This window comes from Cyprinodon tularosa, unplaced genomic scaffold (genome assembly GCF_016077235.1).
Source record: "Cyprinodon tularosa strain WSP-4 unplaced genomic scaffold, ASM1607723v1 ctg409, whole genome shotgun sequence".
Lineage (NCBI taxonomy): Eukaryota > Metazoa > Chordata > Actinopteri > Cyprinodontiformes > Cyprinodontidae > Cyprinodon > Cyprinodon tularosa.
In genome coordinates, this window is record NW_024039129.1 from 702,396 (window position 1) to 726,177 (window position 23,782).

At 37.0% G+C, this 23,782-nt stretch overlaps 2 protein-coding genes across 2 annotated transcripts in view; one reads left to right on the forward strand and one right to left on the reverse strand.

Annotated features, from left to right (window-relative positions):
• Window positions 1–1,782: 1,782 nt before the first annotated feature.
• On the reverse strand, window positions 1,783–9,420 carry hspb7 (heat shock protein family, member 7 (cardiovascular)). Its single transcript, XM_038298496.1, has 3 exons — window positions 8,911–9,420; window positions 2,900–3,024; window positions 1,783–2,816 (listed from the first exon to the last, which is right to left on the reverse strand). The coding sequence occupies exons 1-3, from the start codon at window positions 9,074–9,076 to the stop codon at window positions 2,637–2,639; spliced, it is 471 nt and encodes a 156-aa protein (XP_038154424.1). The 5' UTR covers window positions 9,077–9,420; the 3' UTR covers window positions 1,783–2,636.
• Window positions 9,421–15,514: 6,094 nt separating this feature from the next.
• The window catches only part of clcnk (chloride channel K), a 45,407-nt gene continuing 37,139 nt past the window's right edge, over window positions 15,515–23,782 (forward strand). The window contains exon 1 of the mRNA XM_038298536.1: window positions 15,515–15,520. Coding sequence (XP_038154464.1) covers window positions 15,515–15,520 — 6 coding nt within the window. The remainder of the gene's footprint in view (window positions 15,521–23,782) is intronic.

A 23,782-nucleotide genomic window follows, 5' to 3' on the forward strand; every position in this document is an offset into this window, starting at 1 on the left:
GTCCTTGTACATAAATCCTGTGTTTTATTACATTATAAAGCTGTGAACCCACAAATGTGCACACAAATGAAATGGCCCTGCTTTTAAAAAGCCATACGAATCAATCAAATGAATCAAAAAGCCTGTTAAATCTAAGAGTTGATGCACCTTTTAATCCACAAATAACAAACTAATCAAATTACAATTTTTTGCAGGAAATTTGTTAGCAGCGGGCTGTCACAAATGCATACGTTCTCCAGCTAAGAATATTGAAAATACTACAAACAATAGAAAGCAATTTAATAAAGATACTTATTTTTCAAAACCCATGTAGTAATGAATGATGACTCACACCTCATTGTTTGTGTCAGGCCTTTTCTTTTGCACAGAGCTGACTTTAAAAACCATTTTTTCATATGTTTTGTCATTAGGAATCAGGCAGCAAAATTACAACAAATATAAATGATAATGACATCACACAAAGGCTAATATTAGGGCTGAGCTACAAAAAAATTAGAATCTTGAGGGAACAAATCTAGGCAAATTTAGTTGATTGACACTTTTGCAACACCGTATACATATATTTATATCTATTTAATCATTTATTAAAAGCTAATCTTCTCAAATTAATGTCAAGGTGCCAAAACAAGAGATAAATGGTTAACCCAACGCAGAGAAATGCACCGATACATGCAGGATAAAACAAACAAACAAAAAAAATGAATTAATTATCTGGTAAAGAAGAGTAAAAAAAGCCATAGAATTATTTCTTCTTTTCTTTCAGTGTTAACTTAGAAGAAATACCTTTCCCCCTTTCCATTCACCTGCCTGTTCAATGGTCTTTGCTCAAGCTTGTTTATCATACTTAAATAAACATTGCTTGTATTTTGATGTCGACAAAATTAGACAGAAGTATTTGTTCTTGCAGCACTTCAGAGTAACTTACTTGTTATCTTCTCTTTTATTGCCCTTTCTGAAGACTGTGAATGAAATTGGCCTTTGTGTTGCATAATTTTTATACCTCATGGGAAAAGTGAGCCAAGCATTCTTCGTTAAGGTTGACTGACACTGATCAATTTAACATGTATAGCTGTGCTCCTAACCAAACTTTATAAACACATATAAACTAGTGGCCATATTTTTCCCAATTAGTCTGTGTTAGATTATGCTACTTTACAAAAACATATGTTTATTTGAAGGGTTCTTTACACAAATCAATTGTAGGTGGAAACGTGTGGAGTGTGCTATACAACAAGTTTCTTTTTGAAACTTTAACCTTGAATAGTTTTTTCACGTTTGTCACAAAGCTGAGAACAGCACTAAATATAAAATGTTCACAAAAGCTGAAAAGAAGCCCCTTATATGTAATGAGAATTTATTGATTTCTCAGCTTGGCATTGAATTAGAAAATATCTGGCCTTTTAAGTACCATTTCCACATCATTCAGATGCTTTGGTTTTGCTCCGACAGTCCAAAGAACTGAACTGACGTAGTGATGCTCAATGTTCATACACAGTTTTTGTTTTAAGGTTTTGTGACCAACAGTGGATCATGTGCTGTTGATAATAAGCATCCACTGTCTGCATCCTGATTTAAATTCATGAGTTTAAATTACTATATATTGATAAATATATCCTCAAATGTCCAAAAAGGATCATTATTTATGTTAAATGCTGCTTGTTATTCCTTGCTGCTCATAAAGAGAACATGAAGTAAAAACTGGGTAAGATTATTTTCTTTGGAGTCTGAAGAAAAAAAAAACCCTATTAGAGGTGTTTTGTAAGAAAGCGTCAAAGAAAAAAATTTATTGCAGTCATGTTTAATGCAAGTTTAATCATAGAATTAAATACAATAAATTAGTACTGATGATAAAAACAGATTAGGAAATAGAGGGATTGATTTAAAAGCTGAGCTGCTGTCGCAATCTTTACCTTGCCTTTTATGCTGGTGTACTGAGGATGTTTGTTGCATGGGTCAGAACAAAATAAATTAATTCTGCTTTATCAAACATCAAGTTCGGTCACATCCTTGAAGAATTTTAAAGTGCATCGATAGATAGAGCATTTTTATTGGGATTAAAGCTGTGGAATTCACAATATTCTTCTGAGTGAGGATGATTTTCTTCTTTATTTTATTTTTTTTGTTATAGCATCACTTTCTTTATTTTTTGGTTGTTTAAATTTAAAGGTCAACTTATCCAGGAATGAATCCTTTCCTAATGCTCAATAAGGACCCCCAAGAGGTCAGAGAACTAGTTGCTGAAATAACCATGAGTTTCCCTCTGCAGCTGGACTGTAGATGTGTTGTTAATGTAGTGAGTAAAAGCTGCAGCTTCCTTATAGCACAGTGTTTGGACGTGCCCTAACACATCCATGGCAGCCTGGTTTATCCGAGGATTAAATTGTGTCTGCGACAGGGTTTATTTTCATGGAATCATGTCTTCCTCTGCAATCGGAACAAAAGGCAAATATTATGCAATGAAAAGAGTAATACAAGGACCATTGTATCTAAACATGTTATTTAACTGGTATGACTATGTAGGACAGATCATATCCTCATCCATCGTGGGACTTAGATAAAGCTTCATTAGGGAAGCTTAAAAAAAAGCTTAAAAACACAAAAAGTGATGGGTTTATGCTGAGGAAGTGGGTCCATCTCTAGATTTTGATTTCGGTGCGAAAGGTCTGTACGAGCTCGTGTTTGGCCGGCTGTCTGCGCGCCCGGACTGTCAAGGTGCCCTCAGGGCCCAGGGATGATGTCACCGAGGTGGGGTCTACATCCTCAGGAAGTTGGCACTTGTGGGTGAAAGTGTTCATCACTGAACCATCCTGGGCCAACTGCAGAAAGAGAGAGGAGAGAATGAAGGATTCTGTTTGAGGATCTTCCGTCTCTCGTGCTGTAGTCCCAAACCACCGTTCACCTTTTCTGCACGGACTTCTATCTGGTTGTTGGACGTTGTTACGATGACATCCTCTGGGGAGAAGTCTTGCACGTCGACTGTGAACTGGTACGAATCATCAAGAGTTTTGATATTTCCACCTCCACCTAAAACCAATCATAAAATGTGTTTGATTACAAAAGAAACACGTTATAACATTGTTAATTAAATCCATGTTATTAAATGTTTCCTTTTTTAACATAAACAGCAATGGCATAATTAGTTGAACCACTAATAATTCCTTTATTACAAACATGTAACTAAATCTAACCGCTTTTCTAAATGTGAAGTTTTTTCAGTAATGGCTTTTTGACTTGGAAACCTCTTGGCTTCAGGCCACGCTGCTAGTCTAACAATATTTATCACGTCACCGCTAAGGTGAGATGACTGTGTGGTAAGAAGTGCAGCACAGTCTTTCCATAGCAGTAAACAGTTTAGTTTAATTCCAATTCAATTTTATTTAATTCAGGTTATTTATATACAACATATATTATCTCACCTTCATTTATAGAGTCATTTCAAATGAGTGATAGCATCAGACTGGTTTTGAGGTCCCTATCTAAGGAAGCCCCACTGATAGCATAGAGTCATGGATTCGCCCCTCCTGGATGAACATGTTGTGCCAGTAGACATTTGCTTGCATTCTGTCCTGGACTTTTGCACCTAGCATGAATGTAAACAATCTGTGACCATCTACATGCCAGTATGGGGCATGAATTGAATCATTATATGAGGAAAGAGACCTTCTCCCCACTTTTAAGTATGGTGGTGGAAATGTGATGCTATGGGCTTTTTTCTCACCCAAAGGCCCAAATCCTATCAAGGCGCATGACTCGTTTATGCTAGTAGATTTCAAACACAGAATTTATTCGCTGGATTCGAAATCAGACGTTTTTCTATATTACAATCCTCAGATCCTAAAACTATAGAAATTGTTTGTGGTGATCTGAACAGAGGGCATGGAAAAGACAGGGATGTTTGTCTATAAAAACACAGCTGTGCCTCAATGAAGTTTTACAATTATTTATTAATGTTTTTGCGCTTTTATTAAATACATCTACTTCAAAACATTTTATGTATCCCTTATTTTAGGTATTATTTTTATACTGTTGTAAAAAAAGAAATAATTCCGATTTTTTTTTACACATTGTACTAGATGAACCGATAATTACAAAAAGCATTGATCAGTGCATCTCTCTTTGTTTAATAAACTGATAAAATAGCTCAAATATCTGTATATTTGTGTGCCTCAGCATAAGCTCCCAGACAGCACCGTTAACTTTTTCCTTTAACTTTTTTAGATAAATAAACAAAACATCAAACTTAAGAAAAGTGGACAACTTGAGGAAAAAAGAGGGTGGCCAAGGCTGCAGAAAGTGATCTACAGGATATAAGAACCTACGAGTCACATCATTGAGATAATGTCTTTTACTGCAGTTCTTTCATGATTCTGCTCTTTATAGACTTCTGTTTAAGTTTCTTTTGGAGTTTTCAGTTACACTTTGACTTATGTCCTTCTGTCTTTTCTTGGTCATTGGTTTCTTGTCCATTTTGTGTCATTCTAATTTTTTTCTAGTTATATTTAGGCGGTGTTGTATTTTCTGAGTTACTCTCTGTTGCCCCCTTGTGGCAGTCTTCTTTCCCATAACTTCCCTTCTAGTCGCTTCTACCCACACCTGCTCCCTTTCAGCTGATTAGCCCATCCTTTGTTCTTTCTTCCATATGTATATACGCCACCTGTGCTGTTCCTCATTGCTGGATTCATTATCTTCGTGAATTTATTCCTTTTTTTTAGTTTCCCTGAGTGTCTCTTTGTTTTTATTTCCTGAGTTCCTGTTGTTTGTGGATTATTTGCTTCTGTACGATCAGCATCTTCATTAACCTTTCAAGAAATCATCTCTCTGTCTCTTCATCTGGGTCCTCTAGTTCTAGTTCTAGGTCTAGGTCTTTTTGTTCAGGCCTATTGTCTACATCCCAGAACTAGAACCAAAGATGGAGAAGCAGAATTTAGTTCCTATGCTCCACTTATCTGGAACAAACTCCCAAAGGAGTGTAAAAGTGCTGAAAGCTTCAACGTTAAATGCCAATTTGTTTAGAGCTAGCTTTGACTGTTAAAGTTCAATTGTCAACTGAGGTATCATTAGTCCAGCTTGGTTTATGCTTGGCGTGGCCGTGAGGTCTGCACGGTAAAGTTACATAATTTGGGGCTTCCGTGACCCTCCACACAGCGTCTGTGTACCCATTAGAAAGCAACCTGAGAAGAATACCATTAAACAAGAAGGGCTTCATGATCTAATCTCATTTTATGACAGTGTGGCAAAAAGTCTGCTCTGCAGAGGTTGGGTTTTAACGAAATTAACAATTTTTTAGCAATGCATAGCTCCAGCTCCAGATACACAGCTCCCCAATGGAGCTTTTTCACCCACTCCACCACCACGGTGCTTCGCTGACCAGAATCTTTCATGCAGTAAACCAATCTCTGTTTGAAATTATGTAATTTAATATAGAACTAATGACCCTTATAGTTTAAGTAGCCAAATATTCCAGTCTAAGTTCTGTTATTTCAGACTTTCCGCGAACGCTTCGTGCAGCTGCTGCTCTTCCTGACAGATTAGAGAGAGGGAGAGAGATAGGTGAAGCCTAGTTAAGGTCTAGTTATTCTCAACCTAGGGACCCTAAGGTTGAGAATAGCTGATCTAATCAAAAAAATGCAGGAAATCAGTAATCCTAGCAGTCATTATTAAATGCACCTTCCTATCAACTACATATGCAAAAAAAAAAAAAAAAAGTAAAAAAAACAAAAAAAAAAACAACATTTTCAGATTGCAACTCAGAGATAACTGCCCAATATGGTTCATATGGGAAAGTTACTACTAGGTGTGATGTGTAAAATAAAGTAGAGTCAATCAAATGAATAATAAAAGATCTGCTGGGAAGTTTAGCTGCGCATAGAAGACGCTATCAGCTGCTGATTCAAGGTCTCAATATTACGTCTATACATACAACCACCACAGCAAGGTGCAACAATGGCTCATCTTTGGGATATTGACCAGTCAGGGTGGAAAAAGGCTTTTACCTGCATACTGACTTTCTTTTTCTGTTAAAAAGAATCTCTTTACCAAATCTATAAAAATACAATGTGTCTAAGAGCGAAAAACAAATCTGTAGAGCTGAAGGGATCTTCATACCCTAGTTTAAGGATTTATCATTATAGACGTTGCAGCATGAAGCTTTAGAAAACCTTATGAAAACAATAAAACAAAAAATGGGTTGAAGGAACCACCAAATGTGTCCCCAGCTTTCACTGAAGTCATATGACTGTGTTTCATGCGTCCATGTCAGTGTGCGTACTCTGACTTAACATGTGGAAGTTAATTTCAGTAAGTGACATCATTATAACTCTGCCTGTAGGTGTATGTGTGTAGTCACTGATCACCCAGCAACCATTTGCTCATTTCTTATACAGGCGTCATCCCAGATACTCAGTGTGTGAAGTCACACAGCCGGGAGCACGTCCAGAATCCCTGCTTTCAGACACGTACAGCGCTTTGTAAATTTAGCTAATGAAATCGTTTAGGTATTTTATTCAGATTTCATGTTAGAGTTCAGCACAAAAAAAGGACATCATTCTGAAATTTATTGACAATTACGTGTTTTTTTTCACATATATTGTGTAAATTGAAATCTGAAAAGCATGATGTGCTTTGGTGTTCAACCCCTGAGTCAATACATAAAACAATCCACTTCTTTAGGTACAATTCTTATTTTAGTGATGGTGGTTGGGGGGGTTGGGGGGGGAGGGGTGTCGTCTCTCCCTGCTTTGCTCCTTCATTATTTCCCATTCCTTGCATAATAGCTCAAAGTCAGTCAGAATAAATGGAAAGCCAGTGTTATGATCAATTTTGAAGATTATTTCTAGACTTGGCTCAGTCTGGACCTATAAATGTCCTTTAATGATTTATTTATAACTCTGGCTGTATGATTAGGTTCTTCCGCCTTATAAAGGGTAAACCTCCACCCCAGGCTGAATTCCTTTACATCCTTTGACAGGTTTTTGGTTAGCTCAGACCTGCATTTGGCTGCATTAAGTCTCACATTAAGTGTGAGAAGCGGTCCTATCTCTACCTAGAGCATAAAGCATAATGCTGCCATCACCAAATGTACTCAAGATGATTACTATTGTTGTTGTTTTTCTTGAGCTTTCTACACTTAGAGAAAATCCTCCAAATGGATTGTTTGGAACATTACTTCTTAAAGCTTTCTCCTTTCCACTTTTCAGTATTTCTCTAGTTCTCCCCTAGATTTACAGACTGTTTAGTTTGTTGAACAATTCCTCTATATGATTAGTGGATCTCTACAGCTCCAGATTCATTTTGGATCTTTTGGCTGCTGCTTTAAATGATGCTCTCCTTGCCAAACTTGTTGGTTTAGGTGGATTTTGGTAGGGTTGAGGTTCTGCCATGGTCTGTCCATTTTTAAAATTGTCGTCTGAATATATTTTAAAAATGTCCTGCTTTGAACTTGACTATAAATTGATCACTGACCTGTCTGCTGTGTTTGTCTTTACTCTTCCAAAAAAAGAAAATTGAAAACAATCCACTGGACTTTATCAAGTTTAGAGACGTTTCGCTTTGCATCCAAGAAGCGTTTTCAATTGAAAAAGTCAGGAATAATGTTGAGTTCGAGGCTTTATACAGTAGCCCAACATAGCCTTGTGTTTGTATTGAAAACATGCAAATTGAAAAGGACGAAGGGTTCCACCCCTTTGGATTGGGGGTCGTTTGGCTTCTTTTGTTAGCTTGCAATGCCCCATAGCCGTCTAAATTTCGGAAAGGGGGGTCGTTAAAGGGAATTGTTGGCCTTGCTGAATAGGAGAGGTCCTCTGCTCTCCTGTACAGAGGCTGGGGCTGCGATGATAGCAGGAAGGGATTAACTCAATTGCTGCATTGTAGGTTTTTGACAGCTGAAACCTGACTCCACCCCCTCTGTTTAAGGTTGGTTTTTCTTTCTTATCATAGATGGCTTCCTTCACGCCGCTCTCAAACCACCTATTTTCTTTTTACAAAATGCGAATATTCTGGTCCTCAAAAGAATGTCCTTTGTCCATAAGGTGTAGATGTATCGCAGAGTCCCGACGATTGTCGCTCTTCTGTAGGAGTCTAGTAGATTGTTTTGAATTTTCTTTTTTTGGAATGACTATGACCTGGATGACTGAGAATCTTCACCAGCATATTTTCTTTACTATGTTTTGTTTTTACTTTGGTTAGTATGGCTTTTGAAGTCAAAAAAGCGAATCACTCTAGTTTAATCAGGGTTAACTCCACATACATGTTCAGATTTTATATCTAAAACATAAAAAAACATTCACCCTTTTTTATCCATGTCACATTGATGCACTACCTTGTGTTAATCTGTCACACAAAACCAAATCTTTTTTCTAGTGCAAGGGGTGTAAACACTTTTTCAAGAGACCGTATATCATTATGTGGGTGAATTCATCGGTGCAGAGTTTCAGACAACCTTACTGTGTGACCTTGGACCTATAGAGGACACTAGCTGTGGGCTTATTTAAAGTACCCCATGTTAAATACTGACACTTGTAATCATCAACCAACTAGTTTGCACCAGCTGGAGCATGACTAAACATTGCACACTTCATAGTTAAACGTCTCATTTAATTACTTTCTGTTTTAGTCATAGAAATGCAGAAAAAAGAACTTGGAATGAAAAAGTTTTCTGATAAAAACATCTTGTCTTCATTTGCACCTGTTTTGTGTGCATCAGGTGCGGCATGGCTACAGCTTTTGTTCCTTCACATCAAGCCATAGAGACTCTGCCACCTGTAACATTTAATTACCTGCTTGGAAAAACACCACACTGAATCGAAATGGTTTCAAGGAGAAAACATAGATCAAATTTGACTCTATCCATAACATGATACGTTCTTGTTTACAAAACGAGCTCCAAAAGCATAAAGTCCCTCTCCAACTTACTGGAAAATCCCAAGGAGTCGCTTCCAGGCCTCATGAAGGAGTCAAAGTCCTCAGTGAACAGCCCCCGGCTCTTCTCCATGTATGGGTTGCAAGAGGACGAGGTTGAGGACGAGGTCTGGTGGAAACTGCACTCCGATCGATAGGCGGAGGAGTTGGTCACACTCATGGATGGTTGCAAGTGCTGGATAAGGCAGAGGAGGAGAGTAGAAGGGGGGAAGAGGGAGGCGGAGAGAAGCGGATTCCTCCTGAAGCAGCTCTAGGAGGCCTTGATTAAATAAATAAATCACACTGCTATACTTTTTTAGCTTGATTATCTTCTTCAATGTGTATTTCTCCCTTTTTTTCTTTAAGACTTATTGTCAAGCTCTTCTGAGAAGCCAAATCCTCCTGGACTTTATATACTGGTCAGCCTCCTGTTTGGGGGGGTGGTGGCAAATGTGTTGCAGCTCATTTGGAAAAGGCTAATAGTCTTCTATTTTTATCATGAGACGCACAGAGGGATGAAAAGGAGAGTCTGTGGTTGGAAAAGTTCTGCTTGATGAAGGGTCCGGGTTTAAGAGAGGAAGAGAGAGAGAGACTGGGATTTGGTCGAGAGAGGTAGGGAATGAGCAAGGGGGGGGGGTGAGAGGCACAACAGTTGTCATTCCAGGCACATCATCCCTAAAATAGCTTCGCCGTCCACTCTCTAACTCCTCTCACTGCACACCATCACTTCTTTCTGCCTGTATCTTTGGCTTTCTTAGCATTCAGCCCCACGACTTTGACCTGAAATTGGATCTAAGGCAGCTCTGTCATTAAATGACTTACAGGCCGATGTTTTTACAGAGTAACGCGATCCCATCAGAGAGGGTTTATTTTATCGCTTGGCCCACTTGGTAATAACCTGTTTATTATTTTCATCTCGTAGATGATCGTCACACAAATCTAATGGTGAATACTTTTCATCAAACAAGTTAAAAATGCAAACAGCAGGAAACAAAAGTCTGTTTTCTTTCTGTAAGTGTTTTTTTTCTAAACAAACATCAAAGTGTCATCAAAAAGAGTCATTTGATTGGATGGTGTCAGCCAAGGGCGTAGGTTTGATTTGAACTTTGGTAGGGACACTATCAGTCGGTTGTCATTGGTGCTATGCAATATGCATTAGTGTTGTCATGATACTAAACTTTTCAACTCGATACCGATACTAAGTAAAATATTCAATACTCGATATCCTTTTCGATACCACAAGAATAAAAACAAAGACTCTAAAATTCAACAGAAATATTTTCATTACTAAAAAAAATACAAGAAAAAAAAAAAAAAAAACAATAAGTATAATATTTTGAGGTTGTATGCTGTGCACAATATTAAGCAAGCTTGATAAAAAAAACTTACAAAATTAAAATTAAGTGTTCCTTCCTTGGCTATGTTTTGCAGACATAACAATGACACTGGCCAAACCAGTTAAACAAAAATAATTCTCAGCAGCTGCACCTGTTACAAAAAAAGTCTGAAACTGAAAAATGCACAGAATTATTCAATCACACAGTGTTCAGAAAGTGCATTTTCCACTATTCTGCACTTTAGATGGCTGTATCGATACTTTTGAAAATGAGTATTGTATCCGGATACAACGTTTCAGTATCGCTACTTTTTTGAGTATCAATACTTTTGACAACCCTAATATGCATGTCCTTTTTTATGCACGGTGTGAGGATCCGTACTGATAAGAGGTATTCATTGTTAAAACCGAAAAGCATAATTTTGCTACATTAATAAAAATTGTATAAGCACTACACTCATTAGATGCTGTTTATTAATGTTTGAAGTATCACCGGCTCTGATCAATGTGGAATTAGGACTGTTGTCCACTTTGAAAATGGTTTCATTTGAACGACTAAGAGAGAAGGTAAATACAGTATTTTCTTCTGAAGATATAGAATTGTGCAGAGTTAAACCCCACTCTTATATTTTTACCTACTATGCTCTCTCTGTATCAAGCAAAATAATACATTCATTAAAATATTAACTTCACTATAAAAGTGGAACATCTGGGCTGTAGTTACTCTGTGTAGCCCATTTCATGTATTTTATCTGGGACTGAAAAAAGTAATCGTATTAATTGATTATTTCAATAATCGTCAACTAATTTAGTGAGTGATTCATCATTAACTGGAGAATAGAGACTCTAAAACATAATAAAAATGTAAAATATGCCTTTCTCCGACAGAGCAACCCACTTAGATCAGTAATTATACCAAAATTTTAAAAATACAACATATATATATAATATATACTGGTAAGATAAAAAAAATGTTTTTGTCTGTCAATATTCTTCATCCAGAACTCATCAAGAGGAAATACTTTAGTATCACCTGGTTTATTTAGACATCACCTGAAGCGCTGAAGGGCCAGCTGCTTCACCTACAAGCTGCCCTGCATCATTATTACTGGATATCTGTGTTTCCTATAATCATATAATGTATAAGTGCAAGGATTAAATGTAACACAACCTTTTATCATTTTCCTATATTGCATACACAACACTGAGCAGAACTCCTGGCTGACTCAGAATATTTCGTTTTAAAAAAGAAAAAAAAAAGGTTTTTGTTTTTTAGTGCACATGATATTCCTTTTTTTTATTGGGACTAGTTTTGCAGCCCAATATTAATTGCAGTAACCGCGGCATTCTAGTGTGAATACATTTTCAATTTTGTGCTCCAAGCACAGACGGACTAGAAAACAGCCTATCAAGGAGAGAGAAGGCGGGACCTAAGGCAGAACAACCAATGAGAGTGGAGTTAAACAGCGCAGCACAGTTCCATGCGCTGCTACGTGAAAGGGACAGGAGAGACCAGGCAGAGGAACTGCGAGAGGAAAAGAAGCCACTGCTGCTATAACTACTGCTGTAAATTATAAACATGTTGCTCAAATCCAATTATTGGTAGGGACAATTAGGTTGGTTAAAAATTTTGGTAGGGACATGTCCCTATGGTCCCTATGCAAACCTACGCCCATGGTGTCAGCCATTGTTGTTGGAGGTTTTAGGATCAGGAGCAGCACAGCAGGTTAAGACTGGACTGCTGCTGCAAAGGTTGTTATGTACAATGGTAACTAGTGGAGTGGCGGCCTAGTGTTTAGGGCCTTGTGTTTGGAATCCTTAGGTTCTGAGTTCAAGCCCCACTCCCACAGACTGCCATTCTGGGTTCCTCTTAGCAAATACCCTCAATGCCACACTGCTCCCTGGGCCCCGCACAATGGCAGCCCACTGCTGCCCAAGGGTTACGTTAAATAAAGGGAGTTAATTTCATCGCTCTGTACTTGTGACAGTGTAATGACAATAAAAGCTGGGGAAAAAAAACAATCTAGGACTGGTTTATCCATTTTAGTTTATTGATATTACCAATATCTAAAAGCCCTGTGAGACAGAATCCAACAGTTTCAGACAGCATTTATTCTGGTTGTATGTATTCAGAAAGCAATAAGATGTTATGTATCAATGAAAGAAAAAAAAAAACACATATCTGTTCCCCAAAAATGGTTTTAATTTCTCTAAAATGAGAACTAAAATAGCGACTTTCACCAGTCGGCGCTCTTTAGAGCCTCTAGAGTAAAAAAAAAAAAAGCATACAAAATGTGTGTCTTTTTCTGCTTTTATTTTTGGAGATGAAAGAAAAATAAAGAATAAACAGAAGCTCTGATTACGATTGGTTAAACAGATTTTCCAATATCTTCTGAAGCAATCAAGTTTTCTTCCAGACTTTAAAAAACATTTCTTTTTGAAGAATTATTGATTGGTTGATTGACTTTATTGATCTCACAGTGGAGAAATTTACTTACATCAACTTTCTTCAAAATTAAGACATTTTTATAAAACTTGCTTTGGGTAAATGGTCTTCATTTTGTTTCACATTGATTATATTTTTTGGGTATCATTGTTCATCTCAGTTTCAAAGGTTTTTTTGTTCCTGACCTAACGACAGATCTGGAGTCATTTTCAAGCTGTGGTACTAAGAGTTGCTCCAAAAAAATGAAGACAAAACAAAACAAAAAGATTCAGCTGTAATAAAATGTTTTGCAAATATTTTAAAAGATGTTGAGGATTCTGATTACATTTTTGGGACTATTTCTTGTCTGCTTCTTTCGTTTGCTTCCCTGTTTACAGGCTGCGGCTCTTTATGCCAAAATAAAATAACAAAAGCTGCGTGTTAGGGTTCTGTTTGTGGGGAATGTTTTGTGTTTTCCTTTTTAGCTTCTCCTTCCACCACTAGATGGTGCCCCTTCCCCGTTTTGGCCTGGAGGGCTGCTTCCGGTTTTCCTCCCACATCTGCGGCTCGTTGGGTCATCACCAGAGGAGTATTTGAGCTGCAGACTGTCACCACCTCGACGCCAGAGTGTTTGCCGGTATTGGGTACTCTAGCCCCTCTGAGTTTAGCAGAGTCTAATCTTTGAGTTTTTGTCTCCCCGAGTCCACAGTTCCGACCCTTTGTCTCCTTTGTGTTCTCCGGTAGGATTACCCTCCTGATCCGTTGGATAAGCCTGGTCCTTCTACCCCTTTGGAAGAAAATATTCGACTCTCTCTGAGCAAGGGGAAACCTCCACCAGATCCGTTCAAGCCCTCCTCAGGAAATTCTGTGACAGTCTGCTCCGCTGCTCCTCTGGACCCACCATTAGTGTGCCTGTCCGCCCTCCAATGAGTACAATCTTCTCTGGACAATTTCCCCACAAACTGGACCCAGGAATCAACCTAGAACCCCTTTATGTGAGTCTAAACTGAACCATTCATCTGCTTCGATCTATTCCCTACGGTCCTTGAACTTACCACTCTTATCTTCCCCTAGAGAGTTTCCGTTTTCGATTCACCAGACCGCTGGATTTCCCCCATGCTGAGAAAACCCAGTTTAGTCACACTGAGAACCTCCTTTGTTTGTCTTTCCCCCCAAGCTGAGAAAACCCAGTTAGGTCGCTCTGAGAACCTCCTTAGTTTAGATTTTCCCCCCAATCTACAGACTGCATGGAAGTAGTTCTGCTCCGTACCTCTTGGTTCGAAAGGAGAAAAACTTGTCCAAGACATTGCTGTTGGGGAGGATTTTGGTTAATTTTACAGAGAATTTCTTTGTTATTCCTGCTTTATAAAGGTACAGGGAGGTAATCTAACCAAGCATACTAGTGAAAATAACTCTTACATATAAACTAGAAGGATAAAATTCAAGAAATGCTCTAACACGAAAACAAGAGGACTGAGAAGTTAACAATTCAGGCAAAGCCTCATTTTCAACAATAAGAAAAACAATGAAAAACGTGAATCCAGAGGAAACTGAGGTTTAAGGTGTGAATCTCATCTTGCTCACACACCTTTTCAGTGCTATTCTACAAACTGGCAATCTCCCCCCATAACAATGGTTATTGAGGACAATCATTGTAACCTTGGTTTTATCTCACCTTATCCAAAAATGAAGATATTTGTCCCTTTGCTGGCTGTCAGGCTGTTATCTGGCTGTTACTGCCTCTTTTGGAGGAACTGCTTCCTCCCATCTGTGTGTCCATTTAGCCCATTTCACTACTATTTCTTTCACTGAGTAATCATTTCTTTAAACAGCATCTTAACAAGGCCTTTTTGAATATTTTTTTGGTTTTGAATTATGCATTTTAAACCAAAACACACTAATTTATCGTACATTGTTGTTTAAATTGTCTTCATATGATCTTAATACATTACTAAACCAAACAAAGGTAAAACTTCCAGCTTTCTGGACCAAGGATGAATCTAACCATCGGAGGTTTACTGTCCTCTTCCTTACATCTTGGCTGATTTCATTGGATGTTTCCATGATGTCACACAAGGAGCCAAAACATCTGAGGCGTTGCCTTAAAATAGATCCACAGGTGTTCTTCTGTTCAACCCATAGACTTTTGGGTTAATTAGAAACGTACATCATCTGAACATTTAATTTAAAAAAAAACAACCTTACTCTAATATTAGTGTCATAACCTAAATAATTAGAATAAAATAAATATCTAAGCTTATGAAAATCTAAAAGCTCATATAACAAACTACATCTAAAAGGTTGGTTTTACTTCAGCTCAATTTAAATTAAAATCTAGGTTATCAACTCCAAAGGTAAATCAGATGTATCAAAGTTTCTGAAGGCTACTACTATCTGACCTGCTGTAAAAATAAAGTTTCTGTTTTTGTTCCTTTAAATCAGAAAGTGGAAAAGAGTCCTGTCTCATATCTCTGCAGATAAGTTAAGAGGAAAACAAAGATGGAAAGAATGTGCTTGAAAACAAAGCCTATAGGCAGGCACAGGGGACTTAGTGGTGACATGACTTAGGGGCTATTAATATCTCCATGAGGTGTGCAGCCAGTCATGATTAGGAAAAACTCGCCGCCCTTTTTTTTCTAGTAAATGACTCTGACAGCTAATCCATTTATGGGCTTTCTGATGGTGCGTATTTGAATCAAGCTTTGAAGTCTCGTTAAGCAGTGAGGAGTGTCGAATTTAAGGCGCAGAAGCTCATCCACTGGTTCGCTACTGATTTATATCAGTCATTAAACATCTGCCATCATAATCTTTGAAAAGCCCCAGGTGTTTGCTGCCAAATGCAGACCTCTTTATTAAAGATGCCGGTAAGGTTACCAGGCATTACGGATCACTCAACTAAGTATTATTTGATTTCAGCCTTATCACCACAGAGCATAGAGCCCCCTGCTCAGGGTCTAAATCTAGCCTAGCAACTCACCTCCTCCCAAACAGGGAACATGCAGAGCCCCTTGTTTCTAACAACAGGAATATTGATGTTTCTCTGTGGGATTAGTCCTGTTTACGTCTAATTTAAGCTGAAATTAAGATTCAACACTTCAGGTAAAAAGAAATTTGATGTTCAAAAGTGGAATTGCTTTTTCATTATTATTAGTCTAATCTGTTATGTCACATATAGTTATAGGACATCGGCTGTTATTTTTTTTGGAATTCAATTACAAATGCAAAAACTGTCATGTTTGCTTAAAAAAAACCTTTTGGCATATGAATCATAAACATTAGCAGCCTGGAGACAGAACCATAAACCCCCTGGGCATTGACAGTACATTATCTAAGCTTGTGACCAGGTTGCTTTCCCAGTGAAGCATGGATGAGTGCTGATGGGGAGCCATCAAAAGCAGGGCAGCAATGACAGGGTGACAAATGTGACATGGATGGGAGATTATCAAGCACAGTGGGAAGAGTGAAGGATGTGAAATGAAGGTTGGAAATGCTCTCTAAAGACGAACTCTCACTCTAAAACTTTCTGGGTTGCTTCTTTTACCCAAATGATGGGTCTCTGTTGCCAGGAAAGAAGTCTGATATTTTTTAACTAAATAGTCTGTAGAAAATTGTGACAGATTTTGTGTGCAGATCAAACAGCAGAACCTAACAGTTTCTTTTTTTTTTTTTTTTAACTGTCATTTTGAGCTGCCATGTGGCACATTCAAATATTCATGACATGCACTCAGGCATTGCACAGCTGCTCCTCCTCCTTCTGGGGGACTGCAGACCATAGAGTTTGAATGGAAATCAGTGCAAGCATGAGGTGTTTGGTATAGTACAAACATAAAAAATTAAACACAGAAACATTTATGTGAAGTTTCACTGCATGTATGTCATGTTTTCTAAAAAAAAAAAGAAAAATAGTATATCTTGTGTTTGCTGATTTTCTGTAAGACAAAAACACTGAAGTAATGGGAAAAAGTCTGCTAATTCAACAGGTTGACACAGCGGACCCTCACTTTTACAGCTTTATCTCTTTATTTAAAAGCTAAGCTATATCATGCTATTACTTCCTTTTTGTGGCATGACATATGATGCACCTATAACATTCAAAACAGCTGGTCATTTTGAGCTTTTATTGCATGTAAAACTCTAGGACTTGTTTCTGGTAACACACCTGCTAAGTAGTTAGTGCAAGCTCGTCTTAACAGTCATAATTTGACCAAAGAACTGGGTATACTGACCCCATTGGCTATTGTAGTGGGAAAAAATTATTAAACTATTCATCCTAGTTAAATAATAGGAGGTCGATGGATTTCACTCAGTCGGCACATTTATTCATATCTTTGCAAAGATCATACAGTCCTTATGGCACAGCATTCTGCCCTGTTCTGATCTAGGCAGCGTTCATTCCCCCTTACTTACAAAAATGGAAAAGTAGTCAGAGTCAAAACAAATTACACACACTTTGGTTAACAGTAACATGTTATGAATAAACCTTGAGAAAGAACCTGATTTGTTATGGGAAGAAGCTATGTCTGGTCTACAAACACCATCCCGCAGACAATGGTGTGGCCTTGAAAGTGAAACAGACTGAGTGAAAACTTTTATAGTGAGGAAATAGGATAAATTAATATATAATAGAAGAGAAATCTAAACTTGCCGACCACAGCTATCTTTATAAAGCTTTTTATACTTTGCATTTTGGAAACCAGTCTTACTAAACAGCTCATCACAGACAATGAAGATATCATATCTACTTATTTACCTGTTTATTAGGTTCCCCCTACCATCATCTGAAACCCTTTTGTTATTGGAGCTGCTTGCAATCATGTGCTGTGTAGCCAACATTGGGAATGTTAATCAGATCATACAGCTGACACAGATTTGTCAGCTGCAGATCCATGATTCCTTCCCTGTTCCTCCACAACTCAAAGGTGATTTACTGTACTGAGATCTAGTGATGTAGAGGCACACACAACAGGATGTACATGCAGTGAGCAAGAATACTACTGATGTTTTGCAGAGGTGTAGTAATGAAGTACAAAAACTTGGTTTTTGTACTCAAGTACACTTTTTAGGTATCTTTACTTTACTCTATTGCTTATTTTTCTTCCTACTTCTGACTTCTACTCATTACATTTTCACACAAGTATCTGTGCTTTCTATTTCTTACATTTGTAAAACAAAAGTTACTATTGGCTTCGGTTTAATGTTTCTAAATATTTATAATATTTATTTTGCCTAGCCCCCCCAAAAGGTTTGGATCCTGGTCAGCGTTTCCCTGACCTCTGGAGGGTGGCACCATCTGTAACCCTAAAAGAGTTTGGCAAGTATAGAAACTTAATTTACTGTACCTTTAAATGTAATTTCTATTTGTTTACTAATCCTGAGCCTATCCATGGGTCTAACCTAACCTTATTTGTTAATTCAATTTAGGCCTGGTTTTAGTTAGGCTGGGCTTGCATGAGATGCTTTTCACATATTAATCTTTAGAGTTTAATGTTGTACACTAAGATATTATGTTTTTTCTCTATTATCCTCATTAATCAGTAGCTTTAACTACATTCAAATAGCTAATGTTACACAAACTAATCAAAATCAGCCATTTTAACCTTCTGGGAAACAAGTTCCTTACTCTTTTTGAAGTGCTCCTGGCCTGTTATACTCTATAAGGAAAAGAGCAATTGGAGGGAAGCCAAAAAAGATTGTATCATAGCAACTGGCCTGCTTCGAGGAAGCACTACATTATAAAGTGCAAGAGGCTTATGTTGCCAAGCTCAGGAAATCATTATACCTTTCACAACTTTAATAAAAAGATCGTCTTATCTAAGCAGCCGGTGTGATTGCCACCTTAGGGCATTCAGAGTATGTAGGTCAGAGTGGAAATAAACCCACTGCATGGATAAAATCAGGTTATTTAATATTTTATCAAATTTAACTAAAAAATGATGGTGATAAGATGTGATGCTCTTAAGGAGAAATAATTCAAATCAACGCTTAGGGCAAAATGTTTCTACCAATTGTTTCCAGTAAAATGAATCATATTTATGGGAAAAACAACCAAATAAAATTAGGAAATATACTTCAAATACGTTATCAGGAATCGGTGTTGTCCTGCTTCTAATCTATAGGCTAATGTATGTGTGTGCCTGTATATGCATTCCCCTTTTGCTTTTACATGATCAACTTAGTCACACAATTATATGCCCATTTTATTAAAGAAGGCTTACCAAGAAACGTACACTGGAAAAAAAACAATGCAACCGCTTTTGGCATTTACTTAATCATATTTAGTTATTTTAACACAATAGTTTTATTTCCTACCCTGCTAACATGAACCAAATGTGTTAAAGTAACTAAATACGATTAAGTAAATGCCAAAAACAAATTAAAATTATTTTTTTCAGTGAACTTTTATTCTGTTTAAAAAACAAAGCAAACCCTTGTGGTGTTTATTGTTAAGGCACACTAGATTATATTGCCATTGTGTCCAGAGATTTGACCTTCTTCGACAGGTTCAGGTGAATTAATGAAACATTACGGCCATTACATTAGATTTTGGCTGAGCTGTCATTGGACGAAAAGGCCAAAACCTTTCCTCAATGTAACACGGAGCTGATACTGATCCCAAGCCACAAATTATAGTATAATTACTGTGCAAAATTATATAAAACCGACCCATCTGCTGTTATTTATAAACATAGTTTAATATTTTAAAATTCTGAATACAAGCCTTGGATATAGACTGAACTTTTAAAGGGAGACAGTTTATAAGGTCTGAATGTTAACATTATTTGAAATGGTTGGAAGAATAATTCCTTTAGTTCCTCCCTTAAATCAACAGTGATGAATTTCTTTATCTGTAGTTTGCAAATCTAAAGAATATTATGAAATACATGAAAAAACATTCATATTTAGATTTTAAAGTTAGTGACTAAAAGTACATTTATCTCTGTGTGCTTTGGACGGTACAAAAGCAGCAGCTACATACTTGTGCATTCCTTCTGCTGTGGTAGTTCATTGGGAGGATCTCCACAAGTACCAGATTCAAAAGACTTTAAAAATGATTTAATTCAAAAACACTTTATTAATCCCAAAGGGAAATAAAATTTTGCAGTAACTCATAGTTTTTTTTTTTTTTTATCGAGTTGTTGTAGGTGTTGATTGCTGTAGTCAGAAAGGATCTTCTGTAGCCCGTCTGTCTTGCATTGGACCTGGAGAGGCCTCTTACCGAAGACATGCTGTTTAAAAATCTTCTGAAGAGGATGCTCACTGTTATCTATAATTTTCTTCACTTTAGAATAATTTTTCTTTGTGAAATCTTCTCCAGAGGTTCCAGAGGAGTTCCTAGAACAAATCCAGGCTTCTTTATTAGCTTGTTGAGCTATTTGAAGTCATTAGCTGTAATACTGTGACCCCAGCAGAGGATGGAAGAAATAGATCAAGCACTCTCCACAACAGACGTACACTAGTAGCCATTCAAAATGTCCCCACTTTCCTTGATGGATCCCTGGCTGGTCCCCTACAATTCCTTTTTTAAACATAAATCTTTGTACTAAAATATTCTTTCTGTCATAATTTGTGGACATTAAGATCTAAAGAGAAGCACCTTCTCCTGGTCAGACCCTGTAATGAAAACCAGACATCACTGATGCTTAAGTACCATTCGGCGCGGACGCAGCATTAACCCAGTTGGTTTTAGAACTAATTCCCACCTGAAAATATGAAGAATATATCAAGCATAACTCCACAGTTATCAGGTATTAATGCAAACTTTAGCACCTGTGTAGAGATAAAAAATGTAAAGGCATGTTTTTCTTCACTTGGTGACCAACTAGAGGTTTGCAACCCCCAAGTACATACATCCTCTTGAGCAGGGGCGGAGCTAGATGGGGGCTGGGGAGTGGCCATGGCCACCCTTAGCCAATAATTGGCCACCCTTGTGGCCAACCCTACCTTTTTTCCCTCTATACATATGGTGGTAGCAGTAATACTCTCAAGTGGAATGTTCTTACTTATTTAACATTAAAATTTTTCATATATTCACAGTTACTTGACAACAAAAACAACGTGGTTAATTATGCAAATCAATATACTAATAAAAAGAAACAGAATTCATGCTTTTTTCGGAACCAGATGTTGTCTTATGGGGTAAAGAGAAAATTACATCCTTGCAAGTCATCTAGGAGTCTGCAGTTAAAAAAACATAGATAAATAACTACTTCAATAATAAATAATCAATTTAATGTAGATATTAGTAGATTTAAATATTATTTTTATTCAGATTGATTATTGGTAAAAGTATGTAAGTAATGACAATGATTAAGATGTTCGCCCCAGAACTCAAACTTGAAAGAATCTTTTCAACTACACCTTTAAATTAGAAAGCATGGATGTTTAAATATATGTATATTTGTTAGCAAAGGATGTAGGAAAGTATTGTTAGTCTTTTTTTTTTGTTGAAAATATGGATGTAGTGGTTGTTTATTGTCATTTTGGAACAGTGTAGATTAACCCTGAGGTACTGGGGTCAATCCGCTTTCAGCATTTACCTTGGTTATTGCCTGGTCACCCTAATTAACATTTTCTGGCAACACCTCTGCTATTGAGTAGATAATAAAAAATATTTGTTACTACAGAGCATGGTAACCTAAGTTTATATCCTAATTGATCAACATTTTAGCCTCATCTTGACCGAAAAACAAGTAGTTAAACAGGTAACTGAACAATCGTTTATAAAATTGCAAGATATTTGGGCAGCTGAGAAATACCACAGACAAATATTCTAGTGGGAGAATTGATTGTGGACCACAGAAGTGATTCAGCAAAGGGCTGTTGGTCTTTTTCACCAGTTTGTGCAAACACAGGTTAAAGAAAAACATCTCATTAAGCCAAATAAAGGACACATTCTCAAACCTTGGATGTACGGGTCAAAACATGTTTTAACATATAAGTAGAGAAACAAAGCTATACTGCAGATACAGATTATTGAAACAATATCATGAACAGGAAAAAAAGCTAAAAGAAAAACAAAAAAAACTGACAAAGGTGATTGTAAAAGAAAAGATCTGGTAGATTATTCCACTATGCATGGTTTTGGGTTCTATGTTCTTTTTCCATGTAGGGTTCATCATGGTTTCACGTATTCCTGCTTTTGCAGTAGGATACTTCTCAAGCTACATAATCTATGCTGTGTCCAACAAAAAAGCATTAATGTGTAAATGCATCACCGTGTCCTTTTAAGCCACCCTGTGCTTTGATTTCATCCTCACTCTCCAGCTCTGGATTTCTGGGCTCACAGTTGGGGAAAGAAGCCAAGGTTAAGTTTACAAACACTGTCACATGTGATTTATCTTCAGTTTGGATTGCAATGATTTTCACTGAGGTGAATTGCTTTTTTAAGAGTAGATAAGTGTAAAGAAACAAACAAACAGCTGAGGCACCAAAGGGCTGCAATCTAACTTAATCTTATCACCTTCAATAAATCAGAAATGTTTCAAGAAGTGGTGGTTTTCATTACACTGTCAACACGTTGTTTGATCTACTGCCTGTTCCCTGTTTTTTGATGATGATGATGATTATGGAGCCATATGTAGGCAGAGATTTTGCAGGGCTGCCTTTAAAGCCAATGCCTATTTTTATATTTCACCATGTAAACAACTTTTTTGCAGATGTTCCATTTCCATTTAACTGCAATGTACGATAGTGACAAGAGCACAGCCAAAAAAAAGTGATATATGCTTTTACTCCTTTTCAACTCATACGATTTATATTCTTCTAAGTAAGCAATGAAAATGTTGTAGTGGTATTTAGAGCAATGAAAAAGAAACATTTGGGTAAAATTTAAAGGTTAAAAGGTTAACATTTCTATATCCTTTAGTCACCACAAGGGGTGCTGAGAGTCTAACGATGGGACTAAAACTAAACTTTATTGAATGTTTTAAATGACACTTATCTGTGTTAAAAGACAATAGAAGAGTTTGCTTTGATTCTCCTCCATTGGAATTCCTCTGTTCCCAGAAAAATTACAGGTTCAGTGTGTATTTAACTTAAACATAAATAAAGCACATTTTGATTAGTGCTTTTTGTTTAAAAAAGAAATCTTAATTTTTACTTGTTAAAAAATAAAAGTGCTTCGTAATTTACTTTGATTTACATTAAATTCGTCTGGTGAAAAACTACCTAACACCAAAGATTTCCGTCGAGCTCTTTGTCTCTATGTGCCGCTTCCATGGAAACCGTTTTACCCTCATAAGAGCTCTCTTTATTTGTATATACAAATGTGGGAGAGATGGTGTGGCTTATGCTCACATCAAGCTGATTTCAAAGCTCTATAAATAACATAAGTGTTAATTAAAAACATACACGGAAGAAATAACAGGATAATTAATGAGTAACAGCTCATTAGAAGAAGACAAAGGGTGTGAAAATGATTACCCTGACCTTCCACATGTTGCAGAGGCTAAACCTTGATTTCCTAAAGTTTAAAATAATTACAGGACTGCTGATAAATGTGTGATTTTATTAATGGGATCTTTAGGGGAAAAAGGGGGGTGAATTTGAAAAACAAAACAAAAACAATGTTTGATATTAAAGACAAAACATAATTAAAACCCAACGCTTTGATTATTTACAGATTAATACAAAAACAAATAATGAACTGTAAAAGGTAATGAGTAGTATTGAAAGTAAATGGCTGAAAATAAAGGAGAAAATACAGAAAAGTAAAAATAAATCGCAGTGGGTAGCTGCCTTGCAGCAAGAAGGTCTTTCTGCATGGAGTTTGCATGTTCTCCCTGTTCATGCGTGGGTTCTCTCCGGGTACTCCGACTTCCTCCCACAGTCCAAAAACATGACAGTTAAATTATTTGACTTCTCTTAATTCTCCTTAGGTGTGATTGTGTGCGTGAATGGTTGTGTGTCTCTGTGTTGCCCTGCGATAGACTGGTGACCTGTCCGGGGCGTATCCCACCTCTCGCTCATAGACTGCTGTAGATAGGCAGGGATAAGCGTGTCAATGTCCATCCATTTTACGTCACGCTTTATATATATTTATATTATACATAGATATATATATATATATATATATATATATATATATATATATATATATATATATATATATATATATATATATATAT